Consider the following 20,662-nt stretch of genomic DNA (forward strand, 5'->3'; position numbering starts at 1 on the left):
CTTTACACTCCTCAAATAAACTTAAATTTTTATGTGTATGACATCCATCTGCTTTAGCTTATATGTTTTCTTTCACCCAGTACCAAAGAATTCCTCTTGGCACTGGCCCATTGTTGTAAGGGTTTGTGCTAATCCAATAACACGACTCTGTTTATGGACAAGATACTGATAAGTTGTCAGCAAGCCATGTCATTTAGGGTGCCTTTTTGAAGCTTGGTTGAGTCAGCAGTCTGTGCACTGAATAACAACCAGAGAAAAACTGAACTGTAACACTGGGAAATTTAACCGAGAAGAGGAAGAAATGTCAAAGTTTGGCAATTTTATTACTCATAAACTTTGTTTTCTTTGAATTGATTGAACAACAAAACTGTGTGTGTGATTAGATCATTGAATAATGTAATAATTGGAGTATTTTGTTTGCCTTTTTTTTTCTTCCACAAACGTCGGTGTTGCATTTTCAAACACTTACAATAGGAAAGCGCCTAAAGAAATATTTAGATGGAATAAAAACTAAAACTTGGCATCAGGTGCTGAAATGATGAATAAGTGTTGCTTTTTATGTGGTGTACGATTTGGGTTCAGCTGAACATGTAAATTATTGCTTTGTTGTTATAATGGCAGGTGGCAAATTAAATCAAAGGTTGTTTTTTTTACTGCCACTCAATGGACTGGAGTACCAACAGGAATTTTAAATCTTGTACTTGTGTTCCCAAGCTTTGGCATCTCTTTTTAGGGGTTAATAATTGAACATGAAATTTTAGATATGTATCTGTATATGTTAGCCATAGTTTGATCAGTTTAAACCTGCGACCTATGGAGACATGTGGCTCCTTCGCCCCTCCACCGCGACTCTTATAAAACCAAATAAGAAATGTTTTTAATTAAATAGGCAATGGGAAACTGTTTTTAACTGTACTTCTGTATATTCTTAGAATATCTACAACCACAGAACATACAATGGTACAAAGCTTTTAAAAGTAGTTTAATATTTCTTGGTTTGCAAACTATATTCTTTATTCTTTCTTCATTTTCCACATTTTCTCACTCAGCTGGCCTCATTTTTCTTTCCGTTTTGAAAGTTAAATGATTCATTTTGTTCTAAAATTTGAACAAATATGTTTTTGTATATTTTCCTGAGATTTGAAAATCATTTAATTAGTGCATATTTGTGAATATGTGCCTCCTTTAATTCCTCCTGGGAATAAATTGTTTCTTTTTAATTTAATTAAATCGAAGGTTGAATTGTCAATGTGCTGGTAAACTTGTTTTTGTTGTTGTTATTTTTTTTTTAACCGTTATTATTCCAATTTTAGCCCTATAAACAATTATTTGTATGATAAATTTGTGAGCTATCCTTTATATCACATGAGTCAAACTCCAGACCTCAGGGGCCAATGTCCTGAAACTTTTTGATGTATCTCTGCTACAGCACACCTGACTCAAATATTCAGGTCATTAGCAGGACTGTGAAGAACTTAACTGCATCCTGAGGCGATAAATCAGCTGTTTGATTCAGGTGTGATGAACCAGGGAAACATCTAAAGTTTGCAGGTCACCGGCCCCTCGGGGACTGGAGTTTGACACATGTAAGATTTTGGTTCAAAATTAAAACATTTGCAGATAGGATTAGTTTATTGTTGCTCACATGAAGACACTTTGTTCCTTTCTTTTTTTCATAATGTATTTTAAATATCATTCTCTAAACACCCTTAAACTCATAAGGTGTAAAAGAGCTGATTTTTCAAGGTCATTGTAATCAAACTAGATCTAACACCGCTCAGCCGTGTAAAACCACAAACTTTGTAACTAACTGTTGGCTGGCTGCTGGCCTTCCGTCTGTCTCAATCAAAGAATATTACAGAGATTTGGCAGTCAGTTGGTTAACGTCAGCTTGTTTAGGGCAAAATAAATTTTAATTTGAGTCAGCTAGCTTGCACTGAATATCAATCTGTGTGTACAAACTCAGTGGCTGCAGTTGATTCTTGTTTTCTTGACTATGTACACCTGCACACACATCAGCAGAGATAATTACTCTCTCTGTTTTGGGGAGAGATGTGAACAGCTGCAGTAGTGATGCAGTATTGCAGCAGCAGCAATGTGCAGTGCATTACTTCAACATCCTCAACTACTTACTTTTTGTCATGTTGCTTTACTTGCTCAATTTAGGACATTTTGCACTGTGTGATATATTTAAAAAAATAAGCATAATAAATATCACAAAGATCATAAGATAACTAAGATATGTACTTGATGGCCTTTTTGTTAGATACGATTGTTCAGTTGACATCTGAATTCAAATGATTGTAAATCACAAATAACGAGATATCAAACTCATGACAGCAACTTAATGCATTCTGTTCTGTTCTGATTGTCCATGGCTCTGCTATAGCTTAGCTCTGTGCATACATTGTTTCCAAAATGTTCAATATTCATTTTGCAGATCTTTCACATGGTTAAAAACAATATTGTCATTGAAAGATGATGGGCTACTTGGATCTCTTTAATTTTTTTAGTTCCCTCTTTGTTTTGGTGCTTTCCATATAGTTACAAGGCTGCCAGACAGCAGATTTGATGTATTTTTTCAAATTCTTTAAAATCAATTTTGGCACATTTTTTATGGATTCTGAATCCTAGTAAATGAGTCAGTTGGAGATATAGAAACGCAACATTAGCTCAAAAAATTATTGATTACAACCAATAAATGTGAAATACGAAATACAAACAGCTTATCAATCAGTCAAGCAGATGATATGGTAAGGACAGATCTATTCAGTCTATTAGCTTCAGTTTCTTTATTATTTATTTTACATTGGCTGTTATTTTCCTAATTGCACAGACTGAACAAATTAATTACATGTTTGGCCAAGCTTGTGAAGATATTGGTATATTGAAGTGTATTGCACTGCTGCAGAGTTATCAAATGAATTTGTTATTCAGTACATTTGTGTCTGTGTTTAAAAAAAGAAACATTTTAAGTCAAGTCAGTGCTGCTTTCCTGAATTGGATTGAATCGGTATCGGCTGATGCTAAACCTCAGATGGCTTTATTATATTGGAAGTGAAAAAAGTGGATTGGTGCTTGCCTACAGGAAACAAAGTGAAAAAGTATTAAAACAAAACAATGATGAAATTCCCTTATTCATCCTGAATCTGAACAAAAATTATAGGAATAATCTAATATCACATCTTGAACATGTACAGATTCAAAAAAGTGAAAGATGTTTTAATCTATATTTTTGCCTAATTTACATGATGAACAGGATATTTAAGGCATGAATGCTTTAGCTCTGCAAATCCAAAGGATAATTTTACCTTCAATATTATAATTTAATTTGTCTGGACCTCCTGCTGCTGCACACACACATCTGGCATGAAGGTTAGTCCAACTGCAGAAGGAGAACACAAACATCTGAGTAAAAACTTATGACTAAACTTCAAGGCATGGTTGTTGGTTGAAATTATTGTACCATTGTGAAACCGGTTATGTTTCATACAGTGTCAACAACTGTGGGAGTCCAGAGTTGCATTCTCCATCTCGTGGTTGCAGTCTACTCTGTGCATCAATGCCAGCATGACCAAAAGCACGATTCATTCAACATAAACAGATCCGCTGCAGAAAACACAGAACCTCACTCATCCAGCGTCTCCGTGCTGCTCACTTCTCTGCTCTCAGTACACAGTGTACCAGATCAGAGTGAATCTGCATGGATCAAAATGAGGATGGTCTAATTTCCAGCGGGGCTCCAAAGCTGAGCTGCCAACTTACGGCGCGCCGGTCCTCTCAGCTGGAACTAAATGCTCCAAAGAAGGACTGAGATAACCAGTTGCTGAATTAATCTGTGTGTGCACGTCTGAGTACAAGGCTTTCCATGTTTATCATAACTCTTATGGCTTGTCTTTCTCCTAAAGGAAAAAAAAGAAAAAGTCAATTTGCATTTGACATTAAATTTGAAGTGTGTGCAGTCGCTCATTTCAAAGCACAGGAAGAGAAGCCAAACCATGAAGCACATCTGTAGATGGAGAACATCAGAGCGGTGAGGCTACTGGCTACTCACTCTGCCTCTTCAATCACAGATTTGCCTGACAGAGGTGATGAAAAGGAGGCAGAGAAAAAGGACAGAAGTGGATATTTAGAAAATCACACAACTGCTTGAATATGCAATCAGCTTGGCGCCTACATCGAGAGAGCAGCATCGTCTGAGAATATTGTTGTTTTGAGTGATATTAAGAACCGGAGGGGGAAAAAAAGCTGAAAAAGGGACAAAGACAAGGAAATTGGGGAAAACAAAAAAGGGAGAGCAAATGCGCAGCTTTGAGGCGTTCCATCATACACCAAACTCCTGCAGCTTCACCTTCCCTCTTCCTCCCCCATCGTCCTCCTCCTCCTTCTGGAGAGAGAGCTCAACAGAGTCACGCTTGCAAGCTAGAGAAGAGACGTCAAGAGGAGGATCCACATAGAGGAAAAAAAAATCCCCCCCTCTCCTCTCTCTCTTCTGCTGCCTCTCTTCGTTGCATCCTACAGGCGGCAAGGAGTGAAGAGGAGTGAGGAGGATCCCCCGGCACATTTTCTGCGCCGCTTCCCTGCAATTTCTGTGGCCGCATCACAGCGTGTGGAGAGTGGGGAGAGCCGCCGAGAGCTCGATCGGTGACATCGCTCTGCAGCAGCAGAACAAGGAGCATCACAGAGGAGCCGGGATGCTTAACAACCTGACCGACACAGAGGAGGGGGACGGGGGAGCGCAGAGCCAGGGTGAGTGATGAGATTTGTCATGCGGTCACTCGGAGAAATCAGGGAGGTTGGACATGTTGATGCATCACATCACAGTGCTGTGCCATGCCGATGCAACAGCATGGAGGGAGAGTAAATATGTCCTACTTATGAAAAATAAAAAGGACATGCAAGATGTAGACACACACACACACAACCTGATTGGATTGAGGAGCGCTGGTGTGTGAGAGTGTCAACGTTAGCTTCTACAGCGGATGGTCTGCTTGCCTCCACTACCACTGCTTCTTCTACTGCAAGGCTGTTGTGACAGGAATAGTAATGTGCACACTTCATACCATGGATTGTGAGCATAAGGGTGTTAAAGCTTTTAATAACACATGCACAGACTCTCTAATACACGCAAATAAACACACATGCACACATAACGGAGAATAAAGCAGAGCTGTCAAATTCTTAATGGCAACTTAAATATTCCCTGACAACAGACTGTATTGGTATCTCCACATGCACACACACCCACACACACGCCCGCACACACACTGAATAACACAACAACAGATACCAAGCCACCATTTCTGCTAATCCCATCACCCCCAGCTGTCAAAGTCAGCCCTCCATCCAATCCCCTTCATCCTCCCGCCACTGACTCTCTGCAGGGATTCAGGAGCGAACCTGTGGTTCTGCTGGTTTGTGTGGATAGCTAAGCAGACCATGCTCACCTTCACAGATCTGCTGGACATTAAACTTGTTGTTGCTAAAACACTCAACATTCCCACTTTAAATCACAAGTCTTCACCAGCTGTTGTCTGGTTTTACTTTACACATTGTTCTCCTCAAACTGTACAGTAAATGTTAAAACCTTTCGTCTCCCTCTCTGCTCTCCAAATCAATCTGCACTGCAGTCTCACTTTTCATCACTCCCGCTCTTCGTCATGCACAAGCCTTCCTTTGGTTGTCAGTCCTGGACTCCAAGGAATGCATTGAAGAGACGGGCTGCGGATGAGAGAACAGTCACTATGCAGGCTCTTCTACCTGTGAGGGCTTAATGATAAAAATAGACCAGCTCTGGGAACATGAATATTTAACTTAATGCAGACATCATTCGTTTTTTGTAAGTGGAATTACAATAATGTGTTATTAATTAGGAACAGCAAGAGTTTGACTCTGGAAACTTCTAGGCCAGGTTACCAAGCTTCACACACAGCCTTATAGGTTCATACTGAAGTGTTAAACTGGAGGTGCATTGCTCTGTGTGTGTGTCCTGTTTCTGTTTTGGATTTAAGTATGTGTGTGCTGATGGGTACTTTGAAGTTGACATCCATGATCTTGTTGAGCAAATACTAAAGGTGCTGAAAAGTGTGTGTGCTTGTACCTCATCACTTCTGCAGCTCCATCTGAATATCAGGACGATTTAAGATTTAAAATCAGCCGTTTTCTTCTTAATTTGGTTTAGTTCAGTGCCTTGATATCACCTATGCATGTGCACTCAGCCATGCTGGGACAGTTAGAGGGAGAAATTTGGTTCTTACTCACCCTCTTCACAGCATATCTTATTTTTTGTCACTCTGCAGCAGCAGTATATCTCTTAAATAGGACATCATTCACACAGAAACAAACTCAACCTCTTTACCCCTTTCCTTTGAATCATAGCTCTTCAAAGCTAGCTGTGCAACAGCCTGAATAACTCTGTTTAGTCATCAGCGTGATGCAGGGTAGCTCCAGTAAGGAGGAATGTCAGCTGTTGTTGCTGTCCGCTATCCCCTGGTACTGAAAACGCTGTCCAAGGTGCTGATTTACAACCTTCATTACACGGCGAGATTACAACCCGGACAAGGGACACAATGCACCAGGTGGAAGGGTTTATGTTAGCAGGGGTGTATCACTGCACTATGCACTTTATAAACATGAAAATATAAATGATTTCAGCTCTGGTTAACTACCTTTTTTAATTTTTTTCCTTTTTTCTTTGCTTCTTAGCAGTTTAAGGGAGATGGAAGAAAATTAAATGCATTCAAGATTTAAAGGGAAGGTGGACTTTATTTATTTAAGGAATTCAGTTAAAATTCAGGTGCAATTCTAATGATAAGATGAGCTAAATAGTGTTTACTTAAACTGCCAGAGCACTTTGTTTTTACTGGGCACTATTAATGGTAATTCTTATAGTGCAACTGCTTAAATTATCATTACCAGGCTGTTATTTCCTTCTACTTCACCCAATGGTTTTTAGCCTCTGCAATTTTTCCATTTCTGTATGCAACTTGCTCATTAACGTGCCAGTTCAGTTTAGCTGCTGTAGTTTTTAATGAGAGACTAGTTTTCCTGATGTGCATAATTAAATACTGCTTTTTAGTTCTGGCAGGAGAAAGTCAATGGCTCAACAGGGAGGCTGACAGCTAATAGCTGGTTCAGGCGTACAGAATTGAACATAAGAACTTTTTTAAAAAAAAGAAAAAAAACAAGGTGTGAATAATTTTACAGATCTTTGTGAAGAGAAAAAAACCCCATCTCAAGCAGGAACTGTTTTAACTGTTTTATATTACCAGATGTATATTGTAGATAATTAATCTAAAAGATTTGTAGGAAAATAATCGGCACCCACTCTTAAATGTTATTAAAATTCCCAAAAGATTTTTATATCAATATATCAATATATCATTTTTATATCAAGATCAATAATTCAAAATGGCATACAAACATATTTAATGATCTATTTGTTAGGTGGGCTTAAACAGCAGGTACAATTATGTAACCACACAATTTTAACCAATAATAGAACTCATATAGCAACTCTGATAACATTTGTCAATAGGTACATTAAGGAGTTTGTCACAGTATCTAAACCGTTGTCTTAATAAAAAAAATAAAAAGGGCTCTTTTGCAGTTCTTCTGTATGTTTATATGCAATATCTGTTAGAATACCTGCAATAGAAGGCACCAAAACTTATAAAAGTAAAGTGTTATTTGCTTCAAGCTTTTCTAAATTTGGAATTTTGTCCAAATTTAATTTCCTTCTCCTTTTAAAATAAAACATTTAATTTAGTACATATGATCAAAGTCTTTTTTACTCTAGACAAATTTTATTTTGTAGCAAAAGTGGCTCTTCAAATTGAAAAGGTTGGTGACGACTGGACTACAGTTTGAGAAACATTGCAATAAGAACAGATTAAAACTGTCAACTTTATGAAAAAGTTCACTCTTAAGTAACTTTTCACTTCTCCCCCTCAGCACCTGCGTCTGTAACCCATGAGCAGGTACATTTTTATGGCGTCATTATGAAATTTTATTATATTGGTGATGTATCAGAGATGATTTGTTCCTTTATTTTCTGTCAACTTGAACCATTTTTCTCAAACTCATATTGGGTTATGTGAAAGTATGAAATGCAGCTTATTTCTGTCAGTTATCCCATTAATATGTTTTACCAATTAACCTTGTGTTTAGGTTACTTCTTAATCAGTTCACAAGTTTTAATTATTATCATTATGGGTAAGATGGCGCTTGTGTAATTTTACACATCCATCAAACACTGCTTGGTTCCATCTCCTCCATTCATGCTTTCCTTTTCCCTGATTTTCTTCTAGATGGTGAGAGTGATTTTTAAGGTGTTGAAAATGACCACTAAATGACCTAAAATAAAACAATTTGTGATTACCTGAGAAAATAGCCAGTGGAGTTTCTTTGGTAATAAAAACGGTCATTAACTTCATAAGTCCATCCGCCTCCTCTCTGCTTCCAGTCTGCACTCTTACTCCGGACTGTGAACGGGGTGGTAATGATGTTTTAGTTATGGCTGACTGCATAATACTGCAAAAATGCTCCCTGGGGCCCTCTCCTCGGGAAGCAGTTGTTGTGCATGCTCAACGTCATTATTCTCTGTCTACCCACTCTGCAACTTGACTACTGTGAATGGAAAGCGAGAGGAAGCAGAAATGCAGTGCAAGTGCTGGCTAATACAGGCACTTGTTACGTGGAAAGGTAGCTCTCTCAAAAAACGCACACCTAAATGCTTTTGGTGGTTTTGTGCTGAAGTGTATCGTCTCCCATAGAGGAGATAGATTTATATACGGTAGTTTGTTCTCTTTCACTTTCCACCTTTTTTGGTCAGAGTTCATACAAAACGTCTTGCAAAAGTATTCATTTGTATTAAATATTTTCAATTTTCTTACCAAAAACGCAAAACCTCTCAACTGGGTTAGTTTATAGGTCATTTCTAAGGTTGTATGTTTTTAGGTTTCTTGTTCTCCTGGATGCTGAGCCTTCCATCGTTTTGGATCTTTTTATTTCAGCTAGATTTGCACTTTTCCTAGCTCTATTCATCTCTCCGTCAGCCCTGAGCAGTGTCCCTGTCCTGCTGAATTACGACCCTCAAACATCAAAAACAGAATTCAATGCAATTCGGCCTTATTTATATGGCGCCAATTCACAATGTTTCTAAGGAAACCCAGCAGATTGTAACAAGTCATTAATGCTACCAACATTTTTTACATTTTATGGTGTTTTCATGGTATCAGTTTTGAAGTAAACATGTGGTTTTACAGTTGGCCTGAAGGTATTAAGCCGTTGTTTTGAAACTGCTACCCCTACATAGCTTGTTGCAAACTTCATATCTGGATTTTATTTTTTAAATGAAACAAATAAAACTTGTTTTCTTTCCAAAAGTCAACAGCCTCACCAGATTTGTGAGGTTCATAACTAGTAGTTGATCTGTCGACAGATTCACCTGCGCTGTGGATCTCTGCAGCTCCAACATTTTATATTGACCTCTTATCTGCTTCTGATGAATGTTTTCATGTTCGTTTAGGTGCCACACTCTTTCCATTGTCAAATGATGAATTGAAAGCACCTCATCCTCAAAATTCCAAATGTGGTTTTCCATCAGCGCACCTCTTTACAAATGGCTCCTGAAGTTCAAAGAAAGCTCATAATTATACATTACATAATTGAATTTAATAAAGGTGGGGTTTAATGAAGCGTAGATACAATAGTTGTGAGACAATGAATGGGTTTCTGTCTAATTAGAATATAGTTACAATCAGTAGTGGCTATCCAGATGTATCGGACGGATATGCATTCATTGGTCTCTCAATTAAAAAGCAAGAGAGTATAATTAATCATGAAGGGCTGCACTTCCCGAAATCTTGCTGTTGACTCATCGTGCTACAGTGAAAAGCTTAAACAAAAGCTTGTACAAATTGGGTGTCTGCGGCACACACACTCACACAAACACTGAACTGCTAAAAGCCATTAGTCATATGTTCTGGTGCATTAGGCATTTTAGTTTTCTTGTACGGAAGAATATTTCCAGAAAATCCTTCATTAGATCAATTCAGTGTAGACAACGTTAAATCAGTTTGCTAGATTCCCTGAAGATGAAAAATGGTTTCAGTGGAAAAAAAATAGCTGGCTAGTTTTATGGAGGTGAAAAAGGAGGTCACCCAGCATGAAGGATAGAAATGAATCACACCCAAAGAAGATGAACAAAGAACTCCTCGTCTCTTATGCTTCACTTTATAAAATGAAAAGAAAATTCTGGATATGTGTTTTTATTTTTCTACAGTACATCTAAAACTAATTTGATCATATGGTTTTATTTAGAACATGTCATAATGTGGTGTAGTTATCCAAAACTGTACCACATAATCTATGGTGTAGTTTCCATATTTGACTGAATATGGAAAATTAAGTCAAATTAAGCTGTAAAAATGGCACAACAGAACCAAATGGTCAGCTCAAACAAGCAAAGAAATATTTGTATTCTTAGTAGTAAAGTTTTGATCTAATAATTGGTTTCTTTTTGTTCATTTGTTGTTGGGGGAGGAAACCCTATGAACGGAACATCATGTTTCCTTGAAATCCCACCCAATCAATTCCCTTTATTCTATTACTTGTTGGTTTTAGAACAAGAACAGAGACTAGTTGCTCAATAGAAAATCAAACAGAGCACATCAGGAGGCACTATGGATGTGCACAATACAAATATTATAAGCATCTGTTTTTTAAAGCTCCTTCTACTTGAAGCTTACTAGTTTTCTTTTATTGTAGCCCATCCATTATATTCTAGTGGACTTTAAGTACCGTCTAGTAAACAGTTCTGTAAAAAGTGACAAGAGCAGAGTGTGCTGACAGAAAATTGAAATAGAAGTTAATCAGGAAGCTTTTAGCGTTTGTATCATCAGAAGTCTGGTTTTAAGGTCAAAGCTTTCTCCTTCTTTTAGTCATGCAATTAATCATGCACTTAGTCATGGGTAGGAAATGGTCAGTAATACATGTTTGAGTGGGGCATTTAACTTTGAACTATTTATTCAGCTTCACAATCTCTCTCCAGCTGAAGCCAAATGAAACGGAAGCAAAAGAAAGAAAAACAAACAGTAAATTATAATATTTAGATTATGTTTGGAACGTTTTACGCAGATGTTTTACCAGAACCATAAAATAAGCATTTTCGTAAATATTTCTAGACTGATTTAAATAAAAAAAGTTGTTGTAAATCTGTACGTAGATGATATATTTGCCTTGAAACAGTTGAAGTTGTTGCTTTCCTGCTGCTTGTCACAGAAAAGGTCTTTGATGAGTCTCAATTTCCAGCCTATCTGCCAGTCCTCTAAGCAGACAGGTTACTGGGAAATGGAACCATAATGAAAAGCCATGTATCGATTCACTTTCACCCACATAGCTATTTGTGGCCTCTAAGCTGGTTTGTGACTGTGGCAAGCTTCAGAACCATAAAATCTTCTCGACCTTGCAGCACAAAATCTGCTCTAAATTTAACACTTCTGTCAAGTAGCACAAGATAACTGCAAGTCTCTTTTTATTTCATCAAGCGGTTTTGTGTGACTCAAAGAGAAATAAAACCGAGCAGAAAAGGTGGATTGCCATGGTTGGAGTCTGGTAGCTGGAAATATTCCATTCATTTGCTTAATAAGCAGTCTTTACTGCCGGGTTAACCATGACAAACATAATGCTGCACATCCTGCCTCTGATCATTCATCAGTTTATGCAAAAACTAGTTACTGTGCAGCATCCAATTTCATGGAGAACATTTCAGTTGAGGAAGTTCCCCAGTGGATAAATTATTTGGATTTCATAAAAAGTGGAAGGAGAAGTCACGTTTTTCAATTTCAGGCTCACATGGTACCTCTGTGGCGTTCCGCTCTCGTTGGCTCTGAGGAAGGCCACGTAATAAACTGAACACCATCTTTAATTTGCCTCGGAATCCACCAGCCAACATTTTTTTTCTTTCATCTCAGCTGCATTGTTGAGGTTTTTTTTTTTCTTTCTTGCCGTCACATGCGTGGTAAAGCCTGAGAATGTGACTGCATACAGCGAATCTCCTGTTGGCTCAAGAGAACTCCTCCTGTAGCAACAGGAGAGAAACTTATGATGTGTGCGCTGAAGGAACTGTTGGGTTGGGCGACAGCCAGAGGACATGCATACATGTGGGATCAAGGCTGGGTGATATGGTCTAAAATCAATATCATGATCGATTGAGCAAGTCACCTCAATAACAATAAATCGACTCTCCTTACCCCCTTTTTAAATAAAGAATGTGATAGGCCGGCGTAAATACTTCACAGCTGGTTATATTAATGGTGTGACTGTTTTTTTGCAATTATTTTTGTTGCCACTTTAATGGACTTTAAAGCTACAGCACCTGCACTTAGATGAGGAAAATGTGTACTTTTATTTGTTAAAAGTTATTGAACAAATAAACACAATTGAACATGTTTAGAAGTGTAAAATAACTTATCTTCCAATGTCCTTGCTGAACCCAAAGACAGAGTACAAAAATGATATTCGGTATTGCATTGCATTTATTTTGGGAATGAGCTGTTCCTCTTTCTCCTCGACCAGCTCTGTGACCGCTGCTTCAGTATCAATTTTCTCAGCTTCATGGTCTCCTTCACTCCTTGTTACAGACTTGGTGGGATGGAGTCACATGACCATAGATTATACATGTAATGCAGTGTCTTATGTGGATATAAACACAGCCTATCTATGCACTGTCAAAAATGACTTTTCTTTTAATTTTTTTTAAAACACCGAAAATGCTGCAAAATGACACTATTTGTCATAAATTTCAGTGTTTGTTAATTTGTGGTTTATCGCCCAGACCTCTGTAGGAGGAAATTTAAGTTTTCATCATGTAATTAAACATCTTTGATAGTTACAATAATGTGAATGAGTTAAATATAAAATTCTTAGATGTCTGTGGTCATTTTTGTTACTTCCTTTTTGCCTGCATGTTCTATTGCTCAATTTATGATTGCTTTCTATTTTTTTTATTATTTTTTTACTGTCACTTTTGGAATGAATTGATTCAAATATAATCTCCGGCTGAAGGCTGATCCAAATTTAATTTCTTTATTCTTGACTGCATTTAAAAGTTGGAATTGTTTAAATATTTTGGTGAAATAATTCTTATATTAGGCATTTTTGAACCAGAACTAACTGAACGAAAGGATCAAAACATTGATATCACTATCAAGACTTATCAGTTTTGTATTCTGTTGACAGCATGCAGGTTATTTTCATGTAATAGAAATTTTCATACAAAATACCGAATTGTACATATTTTCTAAATTTGAATATCCATCCATCCATCTATCCACCAACTGTCTTCTGCGTATCCATGATCAATTTCAAACATAATCCCTACTGATATTTTCTCCCGAGAAAACATTGCAGCAGAGCAGTAAATGTATCATTCTGTTGGAGATTCCACTTTGTCTTTAGTTTTCTGGAAAAGGTGAAACAAAATGATCTAATAGTTGTTATAGCTTTTTATGTAAAAACCATCTACTCTTGCCAGCAACACTTCTAGGTCCTCATGATTGTATCAGGTGTTAAACGTCAGTACTGTGTCTTTGTTGGTAGTAAATAATGTTGCATTTGGCAGCAAACTGCATAATGTAGTACTTAATAAATGATTTTTTAATTTTTTCTCACACTCTCTCCCATATTTGCCACTCTGTACAGGTTAAATTTTGAAATAATATTTTATTTTAATGTGATTTCATTTGAATATGCATTCAGCAGCAGCTTAATTACATGACTTGAATGTATTCCATATTAAAACAGCTCTTTGTTATGCATATATATTAATTATTAACATATTTTTTTATCGCGCTTTAGGCGTCCTTCTTGTCCGAGGGTTGATGCAGCAGATTGTTTAAGGCTGCTGTTTGATTAGGCCCATTATGAGAGCAACACTATAATTTCAAAATGTCCAATGCTATCAGCTGAGTTGTTTGGCGAAAATAGTTATTCATTGTAAAAAGAGGACACCTTGTCCCCTGAAAGTGCAGACCGCTAATTTTACAAAACACGCAGGCTCACAAAACAAGCAGATTATATTTTGCTCATCTTAATGTACAGCCTGTGCTCCCAATCATTATTTTTTCTTGACATCCTCTCTGCTGTAACGTGTTCCCACAGACTCTTTTATGTTCCTGAATCATTTGATGACAGTGACCTTGATAGGGATCAAACAGAAGCGACAGAGAAGAGGAAATCCACAGAGATGTGGAGAGGTCAACAGATTGTTGTTGGTGCTCCTCTTACAGACTGATAGTGCTCGTGATTGCTGGCTGTTACCTCACGCACGCTCATTGTATCCCGTCATAAGGACGGCACTGCAAATGTTAAACTGGCTACATGCGATCTGAGTCCATTTAATAAGTGACCTACTTACATGCAGGCTCCCATTTAATCAGCTGTTGCTGGAATAGAAAGAAATTACCTTCCCAGACTCGGCCATCTCTTTGTACTGTTTCCTTTCAGACAAACACATAAATACTCACCAACCAATTGGATATGTCGATACCATCGTACAATATCATCTCACACCCTTTGTTTCTATTTTTGCCTTTGGTGAAACCGACCACTTAGCTCCTGGTTACTGTGGCACTCCTCTTGGTCCCCCTCCCTTATCGGTCTCTCTTTTTGTCTTTGACAACAGTTGATTTGACACGTCTTTATAACTCTCAGTCAGGCGAGAGTCTGCAGTTGATATGCCTGTGAGTGAATAGTATATTTTCCATTTTGCCACAGCCCGCAGAACCTATCAGCATCCTCTGCAAAATGGAAATAAACCATCTATCAGCCAGACCGTTCTGCAGGCAGCGGAGAGCCATGCCTCTTGCCCCATGTCTCATCTCAGCCCTCAATAGGAACCCATTTAGCTATTGTCAAATAGAAAATGGAGCAACTTAACTGGAGAGCTGTGAGATGGGTGTTGCAATGTAAATACTAAGGATCTCTTGTAGCACATACACTGTTTGAAGGCAACAAACATTAATAGATATTCTATATGTCAATTTAAATGTATGTTTTTTTCTTAATTTCTTGCAATGGCCTCCTCAGTTGCATTTGTTTTGTTGGTCAGATAGTAAAAACCAAATAAGCCGGGTGTTCATCATGAGATGAACAGAAATGTTGTCATGAAAGTGAATTTTAAGTGCCCACTATTTTAGCTATGTTAACGAGGGGAGCAAACTAAAAAATTAGTGGTGCTAACCCTAAAGCCCTAATCATAAATATTAGTTCCACTAACACTAAAGCTCAACACTATCATTCAATTTGGTGGTAGATGATGCAAATATATTGAAAATCTTTACGAAAAGCATGTTTGAAGAAAAATGTCAGAGGAAACGTTAAATCATTACATTTATGTTTTTGTCACCAGTTTTCTTAGTTTAAAAATATTTCTCCAATGATCAAACGTTTTTCTGACAAGTCGTTTTACTTGACCTTCAAATGACACTGATTGGTCTGCAACAACATCCAATTTCTGTCATGTTGGCTCGATGACCGAGTTAAAATCTCCAGCCAGAACAGACAAATCAGGCTTTTTAGGAAAACAGCAGATGCTATTTTTTTTCTCTTATTCCAATTTTTAAACTAGTTTGCAGTTTATTTTAGGGACAAACCATCAATCAATTCAGACAGTTTGATCAATGTTTGATCAAAGTCATAATGTGTTCAAGTACTTCACCAAATTAAAAATGCACAACAGGAATGTTTTATAGGTTGTTTTATCCTTAAGCCATTCATTTTTTTTTATTTCTGATAAGCTGTAAAAAGGATATTCTGGCTCTAAAATCTTTCTCCAGTCACTCCCCAGTTCAGCTCTTATAGGAAGTGATTTGTTCATGTATGAACCGGTCTAAGAGCGAGCTGTCTCTGACCTCCATGCAGTAATCCCTGGACCTCTTCTCACACACTGCTGAGCCATCCTCATTTGCAATGCATCGCCTTCTTCCTTTCTTTTCCTTCCCTTTTCTTTGTGTTTTTCATCCAGAAAGTGTAGATTACGAAAGCCAACACATCTTAATCCCCTCATCATCCTATTCCTCAACTGCTTTCTAGATTGGTCATCTTACTGGTGAAGCCCTGACCTTGGATCAGACGCTCCTTATCACGGCCGGGCTAAGCTTTAAAAACTTAATGTTGCCAAAATCAGCCAGGAGCAGTAGCAGTTTCAGTTGTCTTGAGTTATGTGTTATTTTTAATGTTTTCATTTCAGTTCAATCAGCTCATACTCCATCACTTTTTCTAATCCTATCCCCTTATCCCGGCTTTGGTAAGGACTCCTCATGGATTTGATCCCTGCTGGTTCACTTAATGTTATTATGGTTGATTGCCCAATGGGAGGAACTGAAGGAGCCTTTGATAGTTAGGAGGCATAAAGCACGGAAACGAAGGAAACAGAGGGAATCATAGTGAGGATGGTGTGTGGTGGTGCTCAGCTACATCAAAGGATTCCTCTGCAGATGTCTCCAAACAAGATGGCTGCCAGGTCAGCTCGCTCTATCATCACACTAATATAAAGATGTTTGCTGATAGTGCTGCACTCGTAGATCTAATCAGATGCAGGACTTTTTATGGGACTGTTTTTCTGTGGGCATCTTTTTTCCCAATTTTAAACTTTTATATAAACTTTGTATGAAAGCTTAATGGATATTATGGTGTCTGGGTCTGCTTCCTCTGAACCACAGAATTATAGTGTCACAAAACCGGCAAATGAAGGATTTCTTTTTAAAAATATGGTCGGATTAATTTTATTTAAAATAGAAGAACTATTTTGACATGCATAAATGTCAGAGCTCAGGTGAGATTGACAGTCACTGTTTAAAATTTGTCACCTGTTTTATGGATTCATTAAAATGATTTACATTCAGTTTCTTTCATTTTGATAATTTAGGAACAGATATAAACAATTTTATTATCAGTTTTTAATTAAATGTGTTCATTGCACTGAATATTATAAAGTCGTATTTCTAAAAGCTTTACAATTTTTCTCTGAGTTGCATTGTGAGTATTATAAGCTGATATTAACTGGAAGTTGGAATTACATTTTTGCTTGGTTGGTTAGCATTTAGTCTCCAGCTTAGCACACTTCGGCTAGCATGCTAAATGAACACATGAGCACAACTTTCTTTTTCACAAAATGTAAACAAAAATGGAGCAGTGTCAGATTTGAGCAGTTTGTCAGATTTTTTGTTTGTTTTTGGTAAAAGAGCATGATCTATTTCTCCCTCTAGCGTTGGATTAGTGTGTTTGTTTTGGTTGTATTGATCTACAATGCCCTGCACCATAGTCCCCTTCCTGCTTATGGAGCGGTCTTCGCTTGCATGCCCATTTGTATACAAATTATTCAAACCAGATTTTCTAGGCAAACAAACTGGACTTCGATTAAAGCGGGCTAAACAGGGCTGGTGTGAATGTACCCTTAACCTTCAGTGGAAGAGATGGGGGGATAAGAGAGGTGGGGCAACTCCTCTTAATAGTTCTTGCTGAAACACTGAGTCTGAAGGGGAATGAATTCACCTATTAAACTAGCATACTAACAACATTTTAAAAACTTTCTTGCTGTTTTGCTTCTTGACTATTTGTCAACTGTCACGTTCTATTTCAGAAAAGAAAACCACATGAAACAATAATCTGTGTTCTGAATGGTTGAGGCCTGAAGGCCTGAGAGGCCTAATGCTACATGGGCAGCCAAACGATGTGTGACTGAATGAGGCCATCAGATGCATAGTTAGGGTTTTAGCACACAGGGGGTACACATTAGCACTTTCATGCTAAATGTTTTGGTGTTAAATGTTACATATATAAATGTTCATTAGGAACCTCACAGTCTCAGGCTCCTTTCTTATTCAGCTGCTCCTCTTTCAACTCAGAAACAGAGACACAGATGGCATCAAACAAAATGTTATGCAAACATCCCTGCAGCCTCTGGCATTACTAAATATAAAATGTTTGACTTGACCCTCCATCTCTTAAGGCTCATTTACTGAAAACAAACTTTGTGTTGTTTTAATTGGGTTGCCGTTATGTGTCTGAAGTAGAGTTGGCATTGCTAATATTAGGGATTCCATATTGTGGCAGTAAAGCTATTTCACCAGCAGCTTCACTGCTGCTGTGGCAACAAGCAGTCTTCCTACCTGCATTATTCAGTATCGCAGGCAGTCGCCTCCAGAAATGATATAGGCAGAAACATTGTTTCTTGCTTACAAAATGCTAAGTTTCGCTTGTGATCCATTCTGAAATGAATCACGGTGTCTGGTTTTGCAGCACGAAGACGCCTGTAGCAGGGATAAAGTGATCCTCCATTCACATAAGTAAATAGGGAATGACACATTCAGATGGACAGTGCACTTGACATGTTTGTTCACCAAAAGCATACGGAAGCTGTTCAGATGGTCAAACAGCAGCTCTTAGGGAAACATGCTAAAAAAGAACCCAAAAAAAAGGAGCTGCACGCAACCGCAGCCTTTATACTTGTCTGCATGGCTTGTTGCTATGGCAACATGACTTCGCATTCCTTTTCACCTGCCGTTTTTGATCAATTCTCACTCCTGTGTCTCCCTCGGCTCGTTCCTTTCTCCTAAAATACCTCGTCACTGCGGTTTACTTACTACACTTCTTTTAGAGAGAGCTGTTGCTTTAATATCGACAGAAATTAGGCTCCCTAGTGGCAATAAATGCAGTCTAGCTTTCATCTCAGCTCACTCCTACCTCATGCTGAAACAGGCGATACTTGTGCCATCTGCTAAGGTACTCGGTATCTGAGTGGTACTGCTCGATATCCTGATGTTGAAATAGAGAGCTCTCTAGGTACTCGGACATCGGACCACCCCATTTTCAGTACAGTTCATCTGTTTTTTTTTTTTTTCTGGGTTAATTTCAGGGTCATGTAGTGCAAAACGTTACGCCCTTTAATTGAGTCAAAAAGCATGTTTGGAGACATTACGTTTCAATGTATCCTGCAGTTACAAGGTATGTTTGTCATACCTTTCTTGAGGTATTAACAAATTTTAATGAGATTGCAGATTTTCTGTTGTTTTATTACACATAAAGTAGATAATACTCCAACTTGTTGGTGTGAGCTGTCAGTCAGCTGTGTATGTCACTAGAGTTGAGATGTAGCCTGAGGTAAAAAGAGGCCTGTTTTTGCCACCTATACACTTTTTAAACATTAAAATGACATATTACAGCCAACATCTTTTTAATGGAATGGCATAATGCTAATTGGCTTATTTTAATTGGAGAACTGAAAACAAAGATCTGTATGCAGGACCTTTTATAATGGGCATATAGATAGATAGTGACAGTCAGTCCTGCGTGAGGAAACTGAAAGCAGCGAATGAAGTCTGAGCTGGAGGCAAAGATGCATGTTGACTTTGCTCTCATGAAAATAATAGCAATTCTTTATAATATCTACTCAAATAAGCTAAACTTCTACATTATCCATAATGAGAAGTGTATGCCATTCCAACTTAGCACAAATAGAACAATTATACTGATCTGTGTTTAGTATTTTACATTATAATGTTTAACTTATTTATAACCTTAAGTAGAGAAAAAACACATACAAATGTACAGCTGCATTTACTGCAACAGTCATCTTATGTGTTGTCTTATGTATGTGTTGTGGGATAAAGGCTCAAAAGTGTAAAGAAAAAAACAGTCAAGAATAGGTTTATAAATTAATATGCGACAATTATTAATTCTACTAAAGGATATAAACCTTTTAATATTAAACTGTAACATATACTAACATTGGTCAGTGTTTTAGGGCTCCTAAACCTCAGTGCTCCACGGTAATCTATTTAAAGAGAATACCAAAAGTATGCAACAAAGACTGGATGATACCATCAGTTGCTGGCAAGCACTGCTAATCCACCTCATTTGCTTTTGCCGCTCCTCTTTAAGTGTTTGTCTGGCTGAGAGACATTGAAGTTTCTGTTTCTACTACTCTGGGTTTTTGTAGTTCAGATATTATTTGAGCTTTGGGGAAAGTTGTGAAAACATATATACATACATATATTTATTTGTAGAATTAGCATAGTAAGACATATGAGATAAGGATATGACTTTAACATCTTTTTGTCTCAGTTTTTGTATCTTTTTACCAGAAAATAATCTGGAAGAAATCTAGCGAATTAATTATAAGGAAACCACATAACAAAACTTAAGTAATGAAATATGTATAGAAGCAGCTGTCTTGTCTCATCAATTTATTTAAACATCTATCATTTAAATGATCATTTTAATATTTTCAAAGTATTCTTTAGAGACTTAAAGGTTTCTGAGATGATAAAAATAGTGTTCTTTTTTAATGTTACACAGTTGTAAAAACAGTTGCCAATTTTAGTATTTATTTTGCTCGTACCTATTCCACATCAAATTCTGGGGAGTAAATGTACATATTCACATCTTCCATGATCATATCAGTAATTATTTACTTACATAGCAGACTCCTAAATTTTATCAGAACTATTTATAATTGAAAAAAATGGATCACAAAGAAATAATGTGCATTTTTTTTCTTAAAATACCCTTGTTTAGATGGAAAATTTAATACCAACACAGGTTGTGCTATTACACTAAACTGCTCAGAAAAAGCCTCTGTGTAGAGTTATTTTAAATG

The 20,662-nt window shown here is 37.4% G+C and overlaps 1 protein-coding gene across 3 annotated transcripts in view; it reads left to right on the forward strand.

The window, feature by feature from the left end:
* LOC102230568 (solute carrier family 12 member 5-like) overlaps positions 1-20,662 on the forward strand; it is a 142,788-nt gene that overhangs the window by 47,891 nt on the left and 74,235 nt on the right. Inside the window, exon 1 of one of the 3 annotated variants that reach the window (XM_023325299.1) lies at positions 4,305-4,749. The exons of the other annotated variants lie outside the window; for them this stretch is intronic. Within the exon in view, the coding sequence (XP_023181067.1) occupies positions 4,695-4,749 (55 nt within the window). The 5' untranslated portion in view covers positions 4,305-4,694. Of the gene's footprint in view, positions 1-4,304; positions 4,750-20,662 lie in introns of those variants that run through there. 3 annotated transcript variants of the gene reach the window in all.

Source organism: Xiphophorus maculatus, chromosome 20, assembly GCF_002775205.1.
Source record: "Xiphophorus maculatus strain JP 163 A chromosome 20, X_maculatus-5.0-male, whole genome shotgun sequence".
Lineage (NCBI taxonomy): Eukaryota > Metazoa > Chordata > Actinopteri > Cyprinodontiformes > Poeciliidae > Xiphophorus > Xiphophorus maculatus.